Source organism: Canis lupus, chromosome 9, assembly GCF_048164855.1.
Source record: "Canis lupus baileyi chromosome 9, mCanLup2.hap1, whole genome shotgun sequence".
NCBI classification, from domain to species: domain Eukaryota; kingdom Metazoa; phylum Chordata; class Mammalia; order Carnivora; family Canidae; genus Canis; species Canis lupus.
Genome location: NC_132846.1, coordinates 10803297 through 10821604, shown reverse-complemented (window position 1 = coordinate 10821604; position 18308 = coordinate 10803297). Strand labels below are relative to the sequence as shown.

The 18308-nt window shown below is 41.4% G+C and overlaps 1 protein-coding gene and 2 long non-coding RNA genes across 5 annotated transcripts in view; 2 read left to right on the top strand and 1 right to left on the bottom strand.

Moving 5' to 3' along the window:
• LOC140639766 (uncharacterized) overlaps positions 1–13064 on the bottom strand; it is a 41985-nt gene extending 28921 nt beyond the window's left edge. The window contains exon 1 of the long non-coding RNA XR_012036399.1: positions 12978–13064. This is a non-coding gene — a long non-coding RNA (uncharacterized lncRNA). The remainder of the gene's footprint in view (positions 1–12977) is intronic.
• The window catches only part of PRKD1 (protein kinase D1), a 329820-nt gene continuing 324018 nt past the window's right edge, over positions 12507–18308 (top strand). For 2 of the 3 annotated variants that reach the window (XM_072838104.1, XM_072838103.1), the window contains exon 1: positions 12507–12770. In XM_072838104.1, the coding sequence (XP_072694205.1) occupies positions 12507–12770 (264 nt within the window). Of the gene's footprint in view, positions 12771–12901; positions 13012–18308 lie in introns of those variants that run through there. The other variant, XM_072838107.1, reaches the window with a different exon arrangement.
• LOC140639767 (uncharacterized) lies at positions 13021–16381 on the top strand. The gene is made up of 2 exons (XR_012036400.1): positions 13021–13459; positions 14176–16381. It is a non-coding gene; the product is annotated as an uncharacterized lncRNA (long non-coding RNA).

Below are 18308 nucleotides of genomic sequence, written 5' to 3'. Positions count from 1 at the left end.
AAAGTTTTCTGCCTTACTAGGTTTCCCCTATCCTGATCCTTTGGCTGGAGAAAGCAGACTTGTCTTAGGGCTTTTTGTTGCATTAATTGGTGTTTCTAGATTGTAGGCTTCTCTAGGACCCAGTGTAGGCATGTGAGGCAAAAAGAAAACATAGAGAACTTTCTTTCATGTTATTCTGTTGGTTCTCAATGTCTCTAGTTGAACTATCTTCTTCTCTGTACTTTTCAGAGTCTCCCCATGTTTCTTTAACATACGAGGTCCAGGGTTTTTAGTTGTACTTAGCAGTAGAAGTAGGGAAAAGTGTATGAACCTCATGTTATCTAGAGCTGGAACCCCTTTAAATGCCATTTTAAATTTCTATTTTTATATATATTTTATACTAGTCATAAACATTAATACAATTATACATATATGACATTACAAATAAATATACAAACACATATATTGAAAGTACATGTTTTTTTTTTTACAGTGGGGTGTGTAGCCAAATGCAAATCACAGACCACTGCTGTAATCAAAACAGTGTTGACTCATTTCTTGGTTTGGCACTTATACTAACGTCTATGATTTGGAGCATTTCTTTTTTCACCTCTAAAATGAAGCAATTTCGTAAGATGGTCTTTAATACTACTTCTACCTCTAATATTCTACAAACAATAACAGCTAGTATTCCTTCCAAAAGATATAAAATACCACATGAAAATTGTTTCCCTTATTTGTGGTTTCTTTAAAGCATTTTTTAAATCCTGAAAATATTCATTCCCTCAAGCATAACATTGTATCCAATTTGTATTATAATAACTTAATCAAGATTGATCTCATAAATGTAATTGTTACACAAAAACAGCAAAATAGATTTGATTAAAAAGAGTCTATTCTAATTTTCTGTGAATTGTTAAGTTCAGGGTTGTTTTATCTTATTAAGTAATTTAGTATTTTTCCTTGACATTTTCTGTAATATACTCCACTCCCACACTTTTCTGATAGAACTATAAAGGTCAAAAATTGGAAAGAGAGACTATTGTATGTACTCTGTGCCTAGCAATCCAGAAAAAAATAGACCATTGTCTTTTGTGCTCTGTATGTATACATAAAATATATTCACTCTACCCTAGCCCATTACTGCTACTGTCTTGGTTTGCTAGTGCTGCCATAACAAAATACCGCAGATTAGACAGATTCAGCGACAGAAATTTATTTTCTCGCAGTTCTAGAGGCTGGAAGTCCATCAACATGCTGGCAGGACTAGTTTCTTTTAAGCCCTCTTTGGCTTACGGATACCTGTGCCCTTGCTTCCTTTTCACATGGTCATCCCTCCAGGCATGCATGCTCCTAATGTCTTTCCAAGTTGTTTTAATTTCCTTTTATTAGGACACCAGGCAGATTGGATTAGGGCCTACCTAATAGCCTCTTTTCAACTTAACAGTCCCATCTCCAAAAATGGTCAACTTCTAGGATACTAAGGGTTAGGGCTTCAACATATGAATTTTAGGGGGACATAATTCAGCCCCTAACAGCCACAGTTATCATTCTGCCATTAAAAAATGAATTCTACAAGTTAAGATTTTGAGATAAGTCTCAGAAGGACTTTTTTTTACAATGATCATAGCTTTAGTGTGGCTAATACAGTGCAGCGGATTGAGTGTGTGTGTGTGTTATTTGTTCAAAAGAAGCTAGCCTTCACTCCATTGTTTCAAGGCTGTGGACTGCTAAACTGCTTCACAGATATGCAGTTTAATAGTACCTACAAGAATGGTTAGAGAGATTACACTGACTGAATTTGGGGATGTACCAAGCAAATTTTCTAGGTGAAATAGTAGAGTGTTGTTTAAGTGATTTTTAAGCTAAACACTGGATTAATCGATTGTGTCATTATTCAATAATCTATGAATTTGTAGTTATGGAGTCATTATGTTGTATACCTGAAACTAATGTAACATTGTATGTCAACTATAGTTTAATAAAAAAGAAAATACAAAAAATAAAAATAAAAGTAATCTATAACTCTCTAAGTTTGAAAACTGGGATTGGTTTATGAAAATAGAAAGTTTTTTTAAATGTATTTTACTAGGTTTTAAAAATTAATTGTAAACATCCTTTATTCCATCTGCTTTTGAACCATGTACTTATCATTTTTAAAGTACTATACTTTAGCATTAAGAAAATTAGATTGGCACTTATATTTCTAGCCAATTAACAAAAAAGTATGGTTGAGAAGTAGCAAAGCAAATATTTTACAATTTTGCTTATCAGTGATATTTCATGAAGTTAACTAATTTCTGTCATAATAAAATACAGTAAAAAGTATATATTTATATTCTCTTACTTACTTTCCAAATATAGCATACATCACTATTTTGATTTCTGACAACGGAGCTGATGTTCTCCTGAGGTGTCAAATTTGATTTGAATATTCAACTAAAAAATCTACAAAATGTCTTGCTCATTAAAAAAAACAGGTTTTTAGGTTATGTCAACTTAATGTGTTTCACCATCACGAATTCTTTGAAATTATGTACATCTTTATTCTATTTTAAAATTCTCTGCATATAGTCCTTGTTAGCAGAGTCAATCCCTCCCACAATTTATTAGTCTTATTTTTTTTGGTGACATTTCTATATCTTTATTACAATTTATTAATATATTTTCTGGCCAAATAATGGTGCTATTATTCTCATTTGTAAAAAATGTGTCAGCAAAAAAGGAAATAAGGCAAATGTTCAAATATAAGGAGTCACAAACGATATTCTAGAATATTCTGCAGCCATCCCAAATGTTTCTGAAGAATATTTAATGACTTCAGAAAAATGCTTCGTTATGTTACATTTAAAAATCAGATTAACAAACAATATTTTCAGTATGAGTCCACACACACACACACACTTACAGAAAAAATAGAAGATTAATAGCAACTCTGAGTTAGGAGGTTATAATTTTTTTAACTTTTTTAAAAAAGATTTTATTGATTTATTCATAAGAGACAGAGAGAGAGAGAGAGAGAGAGAGAGAGGCAGAGACATAGGCGGAGGGAGAAGCAGGCTCCATGCAGGGAGCCCGATGTGGGACTTGGTCCCGGGTCTCCAGGATCATGCCCTGGGCGGAAGACAGGCCCTAAGCCACTGAGCCACCCGGGCATCCCAGGAGGTTATAATTTTTTTAATTTACATTTTATTTTTTCCTAATTTAAAAAATTAATGTGCATTACTTTTTTGTGTGTGTGCAGTACTTTTATAATAAAAAAAATAACAATACATGTTATTCCACAGGTGGTTGATTTTAGGCTAGTAGATTAGGTTATCCATTTTTTGGAGGCATTTTAAACCCAAGTCATTGACTTATTCAGTAAACAATTATTGAACTATTGCCAAGTATCAGCATCTAGTTTATGCCAGGTATGGTTCTGGAGACAATTGAGGAAGGGTATGTGGAGATGGTTATAAAATTGTTCCCACAGGCATAGGATGCAAGTAAAATCAATACTAAGTGATGGGTGCTAGGGCAATAGCTCTAAGAAAGTGCTATAAGTATACCTGGACAGAGTAGCTAACTATGTCAATATGAGTCTGACTAGATCACAAGGATAGAATTTATCTGAACCTCATTAACTGAGTCCCACAAGGAAACACCTGTATGATTTACAGTTGGTTTCTGATGTGAGCTTTTGAACACGGTGGATATAAAAGACTACTACCTTGAAAAAATTATTTGCAAACTTTTAATCTTCAAAGTTTAGTTGAACAGTTTATTCAAAAAGCACATTAATAGGGCAGCCCTGGTGGTGCAGTGGTTTGGCGTCGCCTGCAGCCCGGGGTGTGATCCTGGAGACCCGGGATGGAGTTCCACGTCGGGCTCCCTGCATGAAGCCTGCTTCTCCCTCTGTCTGTGTCTCTACCTCTCTCTCTCTCTCTCTCTCTCTGTGTGTGTCTCTCTCATGAATAAATAAACAAAATCTTTTTAAAAAAAGCACATTAATAAACATTTGCTCTGTACTGGTATTAAGAGATAGAAGGGTAAGTAAAACAAGAGTGCGCTCTTAGGAAATTCAGAGTGTAAATCAAGAGTTTTTCCATGTCTTGTGTAATAATTTCCTCTAACATTTTTGTTTAAAATCAGACAATAATAATTAGAAATACATTGTTTTCTTTCTTTTGTTTTACTTGTGAAGAGAAAGTTAAAGCTAAATGTTACGGCAGAAATCATGGACATTAGCTAAAGTATTTGTCCTACTTAATTATTTTGATAAGATTTTTCTATTTATTAAAAGGCAAAAGGTAACAAATCATTAATTAAAACCACATAAGTGCTTTTTATTATTCAGTTATGAAGTATTTAATATTTTATGTAAAAACAAAGAAAATGTTTGGTGACGGAAATCAAGGTTAAAATGAATCTTCCTCACTGATGATTTAAATTATTTCTCCCAAGCAAGTAAAATTTATTTCAATAACTAAGTATTTTAAAATTTCAACTTGAAAAGGGGTGCCTGGGAGGCTCATTCAGGTGAGTGACAGACTCCTGATTTTGGTTCAGATCATAATCTCAGGGTTCTGAGATCAGGGTTCACAGATCCTGTGTGGAGCTCTGTGCTCAGCAAGGAGTCAGCTTGAGGGTCTCTCCCTCTGCTAGCCCTCTCCCCACCCCCACTCACTGCCTTTCAAATAAATATTTTTTTAAAAGTTCAACTTGTAAGGTCAGATGTAGATGAACATGTATTGAAATAAAGAGAAGACAAAGATGTATTGGACAGTCATAGGACAGCTGTTGCATGGACAAACTAATAAGCATTTAAATCCTATTATCTACACTTGTCGACTTTGGCATCCAACCAGAGAAGCAAAGCATAAAAATTATTCTAGAATGTTCTTCTTCCATCTAAAAGAATGCGTACATAATTCTTACATTCTTGAATAAGTCTAAAATTTAATGATTTTTTTTCTTTTTCAGTTTATGAGGACTTCAGTTTTCCTAGACAGTTTGGTTGACTGAAAAAAAACCAGAATATATTTATGAAAAGTATATACAATATCACATAAGTAACATATAAACTAAAAATAATTAATATTTAATCAAGAAGTAAATATTCTACTTAATGCTGAGGCGGAGATTTTTACTTTGTATGTGAGATCATGTGTAAATAATTCAGTTGAAAAATAGAAAACTATGGGAAAGAAGATTTACTGTGGTTGCAACAGTATGACTTTTCAGGATTGTATGTTTGAGGATAAGAATTAATAAAGAAATTGCAGCATGATGATTAAATATGGCCTCAATTCCATATAAATGACCTCATTTAATTATGCATCCTTTCAACCTAGTGCCATATGAATTTTATAGTAATATGTGAATTTTAGAAATAATGCCATTTAAAATTTTTCTAAGCCAAGAAAAGCAAATTATTTTTTCTTAAACTATTAAAACTATTTTTCCTGGTTATGTCACTAAAAAGTAAATCTGCCAGATTCTTTCCTTTAAAATTTTCATTTTCCAAATCAAACATCGGAAACCACACACAAATTTCAGCTCAAAAATTTTTTTTTCCAGAAAGGAACTCAAAAAGTAACTTTGGATTAATGGCACCTCGTTTATTCTTTCTTATTAATTTTTCAAAATTTAGTGCTTTATAAAATATACTGAATAATGTTGAATCTCACAAAATTACATGTACTAAGAATAAATTAGATTATGGAATATTATCAACCAATGGAATGTATTTGATAGTCATAGCTGGAAAATGTTAGGCTATGACAATGAATAAAATCCAATAAGAAAGGAGGAAAAGTTTGTATTCCTGGAACCAACTGGCCTTGAAAACAGGATTAGAAGAATTGCATTTTTATAAAAAGAAATATGCTGCTGTTAATGGTTTCTGAATTTGGATTGACTTAATAAAAGCTGATGTGCACAATTAGAGTTGGTAACTATAAGGAATAGTCTTTGAGTATATTTAAGTTCAAGGAAAAAGTGTTTCATTCTGTTTTCTACAGGGAACCTGAGCAAATTTTAAACCTTGGGGCCAGCAGATTTTAGTTCTTATTAGAACACCAGAGTCAAAGTTACTACTGTCCAGGAAATAATGATGTTTAGAGAAATGATGATGTTTAGAATGATATTTAGAGAATCAATTCTAACAACAACAAAATGACATAACAGAAATGTAAATGCATGTGTGCAAAAGGAAAAGCTTCAACATTTTGGACAATAAAATTTAAAGTTCACTCATGACTTCAAAAATTAGAGAAATATAAGTTAAAGGGTGGTTTAAGAAACTTAAACACTGGAAGCTAGATCTATTTCTTTTAATCCATTGATTTTAATCCAAATAAGGCAAATAAAGGTGTCCTCCAGTAAGTGAGACTATTGACTTTTTATTTTTATTTTTATTTATTTTTTTGACTATTGACTTTTTAGACAAAAAAGTCTAGAAATTAATACATGTACTTATATGGTTCCCAGATTATAGTTCTTAAAAAACAAAAAAATCCTGAGTAATAATGGAAAAGAAAAACTATAGGTGGATATTTAGATTTTTCTAACCTATATTAGATTAGGATATGCCATTCTAAGCAATATAAACAAAGGCAGAAAAAGATATTTATAAAGCAGCTTGAAAGATACAACTCCATTAAAAAAGTAAAAAAAACATGAATGACAAAAAGGATTTGCTTTTATATATAACATTTATTAATATGTAGAAAAGGAATACTCTAATATAAAAACACATAAAGAATTTAGAATATAATATTCAAATAAGAAGACATACAAGTGACCAATAAGCACATAAAAATGTTTAACCTTACATAAGTAAAAATCAATTTTTGCCCACAACTTAATTATTCAGGGCTGGGTGAGCATTTAATAACTTTGCACTCTTTTTTTCGTAAGTAAGCTCTATGCCCAATGTGGCACTTAAACTCACAACCCCAAGATCAAGAGTCACAGGCTCTACCAACAGAGCCAGCGAGCTGCCCCCAAAACTAAGCATTCTTATGTATAGTTAGCACTTACTGTTTTTAGCTTAAAATAACCTTTATTTGTATTTACTCTTATTCAAAAAGCTTATATCTATTTTCGTTCATCTTCTTTGCAGGTCTATACTCCTCTATAGATAAGTTTACATGTGGTCATACTGGAGTCTGAGTTTATTCCTTACCTGGATCATGATGATTTTATAGTTGAAAGCTTGTCTTCAAAGGCCTCTTGTCTTTTTTGGGGTCTCTAATTCCACAATCTTACCTGTTTTTTCCTGTTGGAATTTTAAAAAGCTACTTTCTTAAAGAACAAGTCATTTTTCCTTTCTTCCTGGTGAACTAAAACAAGTTCACTTCTTTTTTATTTCCCATGAAGGTATCAGCAAGATAGGCAACATGTTATCACACACCCAGGTTTCAGTAGATTTTTGGCAGATACCTATAGGGTTGACGTCTCCTTTAGGACCTTATTTTTCTGTTGTTCCACTTTTGTGACATTGTCCTCATTTAACCTGATCTTACAGACTATAATTTGTGAACACTCTTCAGCAAACAGTATACATTTTTTTAATCATATCTATTAGTCATCTATCATCCATCCATCATCACCTTTATCCTCATGCTTACAACTTCCAGTGTTCAATTATATAAAAAGGACATCCTGGAACCATACTTTCTTTCTCTTTCCAATTTCCCATTTCCATATTGGTATATAATTTCTCTGATCCTCAGTTTCTTAGGCTATAAAGTTGGTTGTTCTAGAGGATAGGACCCTTTCAGCCATAGAATTGCATATCTTTCCACTCACCTTTCTTTCTCTGTTGTCCATTCCATACGGACAAAGCATATAGTGCTTCCAGACTGACTCCCATTCAAGTTAGGTTATTCTTAATCCTCTTTCTGATTATTATTTAAGAATTAGTGGACACTCCCAATATTATGCATCTGTTTTTGCCATTCATGCTCTTCTTCAAAGTATCTGCTTTTAATTATCTGAGAAATTTTCTTTCTTTTTTTTTTTTTTAAAGATTTTTTTAATTTTTATTTATTTATGATAGTCACAGAGAGAGAGAGAGAGAGAGGCAGAGACATAGGCAGAGGGAGAAGCAGGCTCCATGCACCGGGAGCCTGACGTGGGATTCGATCCCGGGTCTCCAGGATCGCGCCCTGGGCCAAAGGCAGGCGCTAAACCACTGCGCCACCCAGGGATCCCAGAAATTTTCTTTATCTTCAACTTAACCTAAGTTCTTTTACATTTGTTGTATCGTACTCTGTTTCCCAAAGTGTGTTCTATGGAACACTAGCTATGTGAAATGTTAAGATATGCTACATGGTAAAAGCAGCAGTAACAGCAACAAACAAGGAGGGATTCTGAGGTCAAGGATGTCTAGAAAGTATTGGGTTAAATGAAATAAAATGTGTACGATTTCTCAGTGCTAATCACACTGAGAATTTAAATGCTAATTTTTAAGCTATAACAAAAAATTAAATTTATGCAGTTATTTTCAAAATTATTTCAATATCCAGCCCTCTGTTAGAGAATAGCCTACAGAATTAGCATTTGTCTTTGGAAATTGTTGTAAGTACTTCCATATGCTTCTGCATACCCAGATCACTGTAACAAGGAGTCTTCATTAGAGTATTGAACCTTCTCTCTAGGATATGTTACCCACAATTCAAAACATGAAATCCCATTTCATGACTATAACTTATATAAACAGCTATTCACTCTCTATGTCCTCTTTTCTAAAGTTCAAATATCTAGAAGGTTTTTTATTAAAACCACCAAATTCTCTAAAATCTTTCACGTTTTCTATGTATAATTTTGAAGTCACTGGAGATACACATCAGGCTTCTTTGAGGTATTATCTATTGTTCATTCTCTTGTTACTCAGCAAAAAGGGGGTGGGGAGTTGGCAATGGGTCAGATCTCAGGTCCCTGCCACAGAAATTGCAATAACCAACTCCATGGGGGATTTTCTGCTTTTTGTGGGGAGCTCTTGGAGCTTGAGTTTTTTTTTTTTTAATTCTTGTTCCTCCTTATTCATTCTTTTTCCATTGAGTAATTGATCAACTTCTTAAAAGGAATTTTAATTCTTCAGGGCTTCCTTAGAATTTTCTCCCCTGCCCCTGTTTCCTTCTCCATGATTTCCAACATCTCACAAGAATCTTTCATTCTATTGAGAAACCAGAGTATAAGAAGCAGTTATTTACATAGCTTACTTCTTCATAAGTAGGACATCCAAGTGCCTGTAATTTGCATGTACCTGATGAATGCCTGAAGCCCTCTCTAGATTTCTCCTCTAACATCTCCACACTAATGATTTCCAAATGTGTTTCTGGCCCTATTTCTTTCCTGAACACTGGGCTCAACTATTTAGTTGTAGTTGTTATTTCCAGGTTGAGTATCCGGTGGCATCTCAAACTCCACGTGATCAAAGCAGAAATCTTATTCCTCTCATAACTTGTTTTTCCCTGTCTTCTCTGTTCAGTTATCAGCACCACCCATAGGCTAGTTGCTAAGAAACTCAGGAGTCTGCCATAACTCCCCTCTTCTCTCCCTAAAACCTGATTTATCAGGAAGACCTTTAGTTCTGCCCCCCCAAATAGAGCCTGCATCTTTCTATTTCTTAATACCTCTACTACAGCTGTAGTCGTCCAAGCCACAAGTATCTCTAGACTGGACAACAACAAGCCTCCTACCTAGTGTTTCTGCTCCCAGTCTTTTCTCTGATACATAGTAGCCAGAGTGTGATTTTTTAAAAATGCTAATTGAATCTTACTCTCCGGTTTAAATAAACCTTCCATTGGTTTGGCAGTGCAGCAGAATAGTAAAACGATTTACTATGGTTTTCAAGACCCTTCGTAATCTGGCTTCTACCAGCTATCTGACCGCATCTCACACACTTTTTCCCTTTTCTTGTGCCTTGCAAATGCCAAGCACATCGTTTTGTTACACTCTTTATGCTAACTGTTCCCTATGCTTCAAGTGTAATTAACCCAGATCTTCTTAAGTCTGTCCTCTTTGCATTATCTAGGTTTTGGCTCAAGTGTAAACTCTGTGAAACCTTCTCTTATCCCTACTTGAAGGCAGTGTTCCTTTCTCCACTATCCTCCCCACTAGTCACTCTTATTACTATTGCATTATTTTTACTTAATGAAATTATGATTATCAGAAATAATCTTAGCTACTGTTTTCCTTCTCATCTTTCCTTTTTAAATGTGATCTGTTATGGCAGGAACCTGGTCTGTCTTCACAACTACAGATCTGGTGCCCACATAGTGCTTAACACAGAGAAGGCCTCCATGCTTCGTTATCCATTGAACATGACTATCTTCAGCTAAACTAACTTTTTGTAAGTACCTTGTAAACCAACCAGCAAACTTTTTTTTTTCTGGTAATAGGAAATTATGGGGATACTTTATGCAAATTTTAAAAGAAAATGAAACGTGTTCTGACATAAAAAAAAAACTTCCTAGAGAATATAGAGGAGCATTGTATCAAGAACAACCCGAGATATTAGGAAAATTATACTCTCCCATGGACGAAGAGAACTACTTCATAAGTAAGCAAGGAAAACGCCAGTGCACACGGGTAGACCTTATCACACCATCAGATCCGGAGAGAATAAATGTCAATCTCTTCTAGGGCAGTGACCGACATAGTGTCACCTGAGATGTTCAAGGCTCCCTTGCTAACCCTGTGAACAAGGGTCTAACAGGAAACTGACTTGATGTCCTGTCCTGGGTCAAAAGCAGAGATCAAGACATACACACGTAGACCAAAGCACAATAAAACGCAACTGAATACAGAAGGAAACATATATATTCGGGTCTGGGGGGGGGGCACATTTGTGCAGCCTAAGGGAATGGACCGGGAGAAGTGGGCTACCTAATTTGGCCAGCCCAACGCAAAGTGAACAATTGTTAAGAATTCCAAGATGGTGGCAGGCAGCAAAACTTGGGGCAGAGCATCACACAAGGCAGGTAGGTCCTTCTGAGGTCTGGGCCCTGTACACCCGCACAGTCACACACGCCTGAGGCCCATCCCGGGGTGGGGGGGGTGGGGGGAGGGTAAGATTAGAATTCATCCCCACAGACTGGGAAGCACTCATCTCCTCACCCCTGTCAAAACAACAGCAGCAGCAGCAGCAGCAACAACAACAACAACAACAAAGCAACTACCAGAATTGGAGCAGAGAGTGCCCGGCCTTGATGGTGGCGGCGGTGGCGGTGGCGGTGGCGGTGGCGGGCGCTGGGTGAGGCTGCGAGCGCCAGTCCCACGGGGCCGACTTTAGAGCGACGGGACGAGAAGGCAACCAGGGTTTCTGGGGCTCCAGAAGGAGAGGTGCCAGGCCGAGGACGGGGGGAAGAGGCCACATCACACCTTCCCGCTGCCTCTGTGTGGACAATGCCTGTTCTGTCAGGGGACCGTCTCCCGAATTCGGCCACCTGGGTAGGTCTGGCGCCTCGGGAGCTGCGGTGCAGTAGGTGGGGTTGGGGATGGGATGTTCAGGCAGGAAAGGTAGGGACGGGCTTAAATACACTTCCGCGGTCGGGCTCCCTGCCCTCTCGGGCAAGACCCCCGAGGGCTCCCAGGAGGAGGAGGGATGTAGGCGGGCTTCCGAGGACCCTCGGTTCTCACGCTCCCTGGAAGCCTCGAAGGCAGGAAGACCCATGGAAAAGCGCGGGGCGCGGCGTTCTCCCCCCCCCCCAGGTCACCGCACCCCCAGAAGGGCGCTGGCCCCGGGCGCTCGGAACTGGGGCCAGGGCGCGGGGCCGGGGATGCCGGCGGCGCTGGGAAGCGGGCAGGAGGGATGCGCCTCGTCCTCCCCGTGCGCGGCCGGGCGGCCGGGCCAGCCGAGCCCCGAGCCCCGAGCCCCGAGCCCCGGGCCCCGAGCCCGCACCGGGACGGCGAGGGCCGGGCCACGCCCGCGGAGGCGGCCGCAGGCCCGCAGCTCAGTCCCGCCCGGGCTCGGGGCGGCTCAGGCGCCGGCAGGGATCCCAGGGCGGAGGGGCGGAGGGGCGGAGGGGCGGAGGGGCGGAGGGGCGGAGGGGCGGAGGGGCGGCGACCCGGCGCCCTGCGGCTACTGCGGCCACCGCTCCAGCAGCTCCAGCCGCTCCAGCCGCCCGCCGCCCGCCGGGGCTGTCTCCGCCTCCAGGCCCCCTTGCGCCCCGCCCGGCGCCCGGCCCCGCCGCCCCGCCGCCCCGCCGCCCCGGGCCCCGAGCGCGCCGGCCGGCTGCTCCCCGGCGGCGCCTCCCCCGAGCGGCGCCCTCGCTCCCGGCGGCGCAGTCCTCTCCCGCCTCGGCCATTGCCCCTCCCCCGCGCCCCTCCCGCGCCCCATCCTCTCGCCCTCCCCCCGCGCGGGGACTTTTCCGGAAAGTTTTTATTCTCCGCCTCGGCTCCTGGAGAAAGCGGCTCCCGGCTCCGCGGCAGCAAAACTTTTCGGCCGCCGCTCCGCCGACGCCCGCCCTCGGCCGCCGGCCCCGCGCCCCCGCCCGCGCCCCCGCCCGCGCCCCCGCCCGCGCCCGCCGAGCATGAGCGCCCCTCCGGCCCTGCGGCCGCCCAGCCCGCTGCTGCCCGCGGCGGCGGCGGCGGCGGCGGCGGCGGCCGCGCTGGTGCCGGGGTCCGGGCCCGGGCCCGCGCCCTTCCTGGCTCCCGCCGCGGCCCCGGCCGGGGGCGTCTCGTTCCATCTGCAGATCGGCCTGAGCCGCGAGCCGGTGCTGCTGCTGCAGGACTCGTCCGGGGACTACAGCCTGGCGCACGTCCGCGAGATGGCTTGCTCCATCGTCGACCAGAAGGTAAGGCGCCGCACAGGGGGCGCTGCCCGTCCCGGCGCCCCTCGCCGCGCCGACTTCCCGGCCCGGGGGCCCGGCCGCGAGCCAGCCCCGCCGGCGCCCTGGAAGCTCTGGCAGCGGCCGAGGCCGGACGCCGGCACCCGAGGCGCCGCGGTCCCTGCGGCCGGGTCCCCCCTTGCCCCACCTCTCCGCGCCCCGCCGCCTCCTTACCCATCCGTTCCCGTTCCTCCCAGGACGTTTCCAGGTATGTCGCTTGCCCCGTTTCCCTCAGCGCCTCTCCCTGCTCCCGGCGCCCGGCTCCCCGCCCCCCCCGCCCCGGGACCCCGGACCCCGGACCCCGGACCGGCACGTTCCTGGCGCCGGGATCCTCCTTCCCCAACCGGAGTTCTCCCCCGGGACACGCTCCCCACGATTCCAGCACCACTCCCCTCCTCTTCAGGCCCCTCTCCCAGCTCAGACCGGTGCTGAGGAGTCCCTGGAACCGTCTAGAGATGAGGAATTTCTCACCTGTCAAATTACCTTTTAAGAGGGGGCTGACTGACTCAGCCAGCTGTGAAAACAACGGGCCGGACCACAACCACTCACCTCCTTGTGGTTCTTTCGTCCGACCTTTGTGTGGACGGGAAAGCACATTTTTCAGCCCCGAGGCACTGATAGTGGGGCACTGAAGTGCAGGCACAGACACATAAAAGGTGGGGGCACTCCCAGGAGCACCCCAGGGCTGGCTGTGCCCTTAAGCTGGAGGCTGTGGGTCTCTGGACAGCGGTCCCAAAAAGGCAGGTTGGAAAAAGGGCCATTACCCCGGGCCAGGCCACCCAGGGAGGAGACACCCCCCCATCCGCCCCGCCCCCCCCCCCGACGCCCACCACTGTTTATAGGGCTGTTGTGAATTTCAGGTTGTTTCCGTAGCCATCCAGGGTGATGCTGCACGGAAAGAGGCGATAAGAGTGTGAAGGAGAGGAGGCCGTGGCGCCAGGGTTCTCAGTATAAACAGGCAGGGTTAGGGGGGTGGGGACAGAGGTCTCTAAAGGTGCTGAATTTCAGCCCTGGAGGCCTGGCTAGTACTTGCCTTATGAAAGTCACTTAAATAATCATGAATGTTTTCTTTAAGGTATTTGAAGCAGAGCTTGCTAAATCCAAGTGTTGTTGGTTGTGGCATCAAGCACAGGGATACAGGGAAAAGCCCCAGGGAAGAATCAGTAATCTAGGGAGTTTGTAAAAGTTCTGAAGGCTCAGCCAAGGCAGTAGTGAGGGTCAAACGTTTTTAGGTTATTGAATGTGGTGACATTTTCTATTGCATATGACTCTCCATCTCTTTCACCTTCCATGTAAGTGACAAATTCTCTTGAATTCTAGTATAAGGCCCATCATGTGCCTCCTCATCAATATTATGAAATATTTGTTGCAGGTGAACGTGAACGCTTTCCTAGGCACCGAAACGTGTTCCCAGAGTGGAAATTGCCTACAAATCTCTATTAGGGTGCAAAACCAGTTGATTAAAGAGTATTACTGGATAAGTGTAAATACAGTGTATAGTAAACTTTCTCAAAAAGCAAATGCAGGGGAGCCTGGGTGGCTCAGCAGTTTAGCACCGTCTTCAGCCCAGAGCGTGATCCTGGAGACCCGGGATCCAGTCCCACATCGGGCTCCCTGCATGGAGCCTGCTTCTCCCTCTGCCTGTGCCTCTGCCCCCTCCCCCTCTCTCTCTGTGTATCTCATGAATAAATAAAGTCTTGGAAAAAAAAAAAAAAGCTAATGCAATTGTGTAGAATTTTAATGTACCTAAATTCTACAGCAAGTGATAGAGTTACAAGGAATATCCAAATTGAGTTAGATTAATATGGACAGGCTGTTTTTGACCAGCCGAAACACACACACACACACACACACACACGATCACACCTGTTGATGGAGGTTGGGATGGGGAGAAACATTAGTGGTTCAGGAGTTTTGGGGATTGGGATTTTGAATCGAAAGTGAACTGCAGTTGTCTCAGTAGCTACCAAGAGGGATGTTATATGAAGGGCCCGGTAGAAGTACTGAGGGAGAGAGTCTCCAAGCACCTGCGGATTGCAGTAGGCCTGAGGGTGGTGAGTTAGGGTATTTATAGAAAGTACAACTGAAAAGATCTCAAATTATTAGAAGACTCAGTAATCTTCCATATAGAGATATCAAACCAAGAACATCTGAAAGATGGATTTGCTCTGTGGGAAGATGTTTTAGAATGCCAAAAATGTTATGGTAGAAAGAAAACGAGTTCAGTCATGAGCTACTTGAGACCTGAACCAACACTCTGGGGAGAGACCTGGAAAAGTACTGAAAAGGGAAAATCCTCAGCCTTGGTGGCTGATTTATAATGAGGAACCCCTTCCTTTTGTATTTACCCTTGTTCTCTTTCTGAAAGAAGAGTTTGAGAAGTTTAAAGGCTTGAGGTAGCCAAGGTAAAGAACTATCTCGTAAATTTTTTTTTCTTTAGAGGTTATGACAAAGAGTTGGATTTAGAGATGCAGATTTGTGGGTTATTTGTATAAATATTTGCTGGATGGTGGGTCTCGGCAGAAGAATTTCCATCTATCTGTCTTCTGTCATCTGTCTTGAGATACATTATCATCCGAGGCAGAAACGAGATGAAGAGAACTAAATGTCCATCACAGGATAGCAAGGATCTCTTCTGCTTTGTGAGAGTGGATATGGTGGACAGGGTCAGTAGTACTGAATTAAGGAAACGGGAGGAGGCTTTTGTCCCTTATTTCAGGTTCTCTTAAGTACTTGCTGAAGGTATCAACCATGAAGAAGGATGACAAGAGGGAAAAAGAGAGAGAGGGAGGGAAACTAATGTTTTAGGTGAGAGCTGAGAGTTTGAAGTCATTTACAATTTATGATGTAGACTTAGAGTCATGTCTAGCTTACAGCAGAAGGTTCTGATTTTCCAAGCCCTCCACATTCATTGTTTCATGAACTTTTTATTTTTATTTATTTATGAGTCACACACAGAGAGAGAGAGAGAGGCAGAGACATAGGCAGAGGGAGAAGCAGGCTCCATGCACCGGGAGCCTGACGTGGGATTCAGTCCCGGGTCTCCAGGATCACGCCCTGGGCCAAAGGCAGGCGCTAAACCGCTGCGCCACCCAGGGATCCCTCATGAACTTTTTGAAAAAGGGTTTCATAGGATTTGCCTGAGAGTTCCCTAAATACTCATATTTTTTTTAATATTTTTATTTATTTATGATAGTCACAGAGAGAGAGAGGGAGAGGCAGAGACACAGGCAGAGGGAGAAGCAGGCTCCATGCCAGGAGCCTGACGTGGGATTCGATCCCGGGTCTCCAGGATCGCGGCCCGGGCCAAAGGCAGGCGCCAAACCGCTGCGCCACCCAGGGATCCCCCTAAATACTCATATTAACAGAGATCAGACTAGCTTAGATCTTTGGAAGTATTAGATGACAATTCACTTTATTTCAGCAACATTAAGGGGACATTTCTTATGGGCTGTGCAACTGAGGTGTATAGGGTTGAAGAAGAGAGATCTTGTCCCCGAGAAACTCATTTGCAGGTTATTATTATTATTCTTTAGAATTTAGAGTATTGTTTTTCTTTGATTATGTAGGTTTGGAAAGTGGCAGGCATTTGTACTTGAAAAACTTTGATAGTAATTTAGCATCTTAAGATAAATGTACCCCAAGTATGTACTAAATTATATAGCTAAATAATTATTTCTTCTATCTTTTAGTTTAGGTCAAAATTGTAGTCTTGCTTTTCTGTATGTAACAATGTTAAATATATGAGATGTTATTCCTTTTTTTGGAACTATTAGCCTTTTTACTTATATTATGCTTATTTCTTTAGTTCGTAAGCATGTAACCTTGAAGGCTGGTTGTGTATAAAGGGGTACATTCTGTTAGTATAGATGATGATTGTTTTCTGAAAGGCTAAAAAAACCAGTAATTGACTTCTCTTTGAAACACTGTTTCTACTATCAAAGGAACCTTGAATTTATAGACTAAGAATGAATTGTTTTGAGGCAAGGAACAGTATTCCAAAGGAAGAATTAGTTTGGCTTAATAGTATGTGATCTACTTGTCGATCTGTCTACACACACATACACTTTTTAAAAACAAGCAGTATTAATTTAGGGATGCGAGTTGCAATTAATATGACTATCTGTCCATTCATTTTGGTTGTAATATTATTAGAAAGATGACTCCTATTTCCCTTTTGAATTTACTAAAATGAAGTAATAACATCAGTAAGACTCCTGGCGTATAGTTTCAGCTTACACAGTCATGTAACTGACCAGAGAAACTAAAGAGTGAGATTTTATAGAAGATAGCTCACTAAAGGAATAAGAAAGGCTGGTACCAGGCAGCCCAGGTGGCTCAGCGGTTTAGCGCTGCCTTCGGGCCGGGGCGTGACCTGGAGTCCCAGGATCGAGTCCCACGTGGGGCTCCCTGCATGGAGCCTGCTTCTCCCTCTGCCTGTGTCTCTGCTTCTCCCTCTCTCTCTCTGTGTCTCTCATGAATAAATGAATAAAATCTTAAAAAAAAGAAAGAAAGAAAGAAAGAAAGGCTGGTACCTTGGCTTGAGAGCAATTTTACTATACTTATAATGTTTCACTTTCTTAATTGTAAATTGTTCTCTTAACAGTTGTAGTGTCATTTTTACCTTTATTGCAATTTTAGCTACTCTACTGCTGCAGATTAAGCTAGGAGTAGTTAATTGCTTGACCAGCCCAACATACGTGGAACAACAAAATCCTTTTAAGCTAATGATGGTGTTTGGGTCTTAGTATACAGTATGCTGTATACTTTGTACTCAGATTTTATGTTTGTCATTATTGTATGTCAGTTGATTTCTGATTTAATGATGAAGTACAGAAGTTGTCATTTCATGAAGTGCTTGTTAATATAACTTTACTACTGTATGTTTAAATTATAATTTCAAGCTTGGTAGTATAATGGGATTATGTTTTTTTATCTGTGTAATGGACATGCACTATATATATGCAATATTTACGTATATACATAGTAGTTTATTATCTAAGTATTTAAGTGTGTTTTGGAACATATTTTTAAAAGCCTACTTTATCAAATATAGCCTCTGGATGGTGAAGTATTGTTTTACATGTTGTATTGTAGGCTGCAAAAAGTGGGGCCTCATTTTATAGCTCATAATCCAAAGGGAAACTTTGTTTTATATTTTCTATCAGTGTGCAGAACTGAAAACCTTATAGGTGTACCAGGTTTATGCTATTTATAAGTATCTACAATACAAAAATTTTACAAGAATAATAACCGTTTTTTAAAAAAAATTATATAAGCAATCTCTGTGCCCAATGTGGGGCTTGGCCTCACAACCCCAAGATCAAGAGTCATATATTCTTCTCACTGAGCCAGCCAGGGACCCACAAGGAGAATTCTCTAAAATAGTCTATATTCTAGAAAATATTCTAAGAATTGGATGATTGGCTATTTTGACAAATATATAAATTAATTTGGGCTTTTAGATCCAGGACTGAGAGAAATTTGAAAGATTTTCTGTGAAAT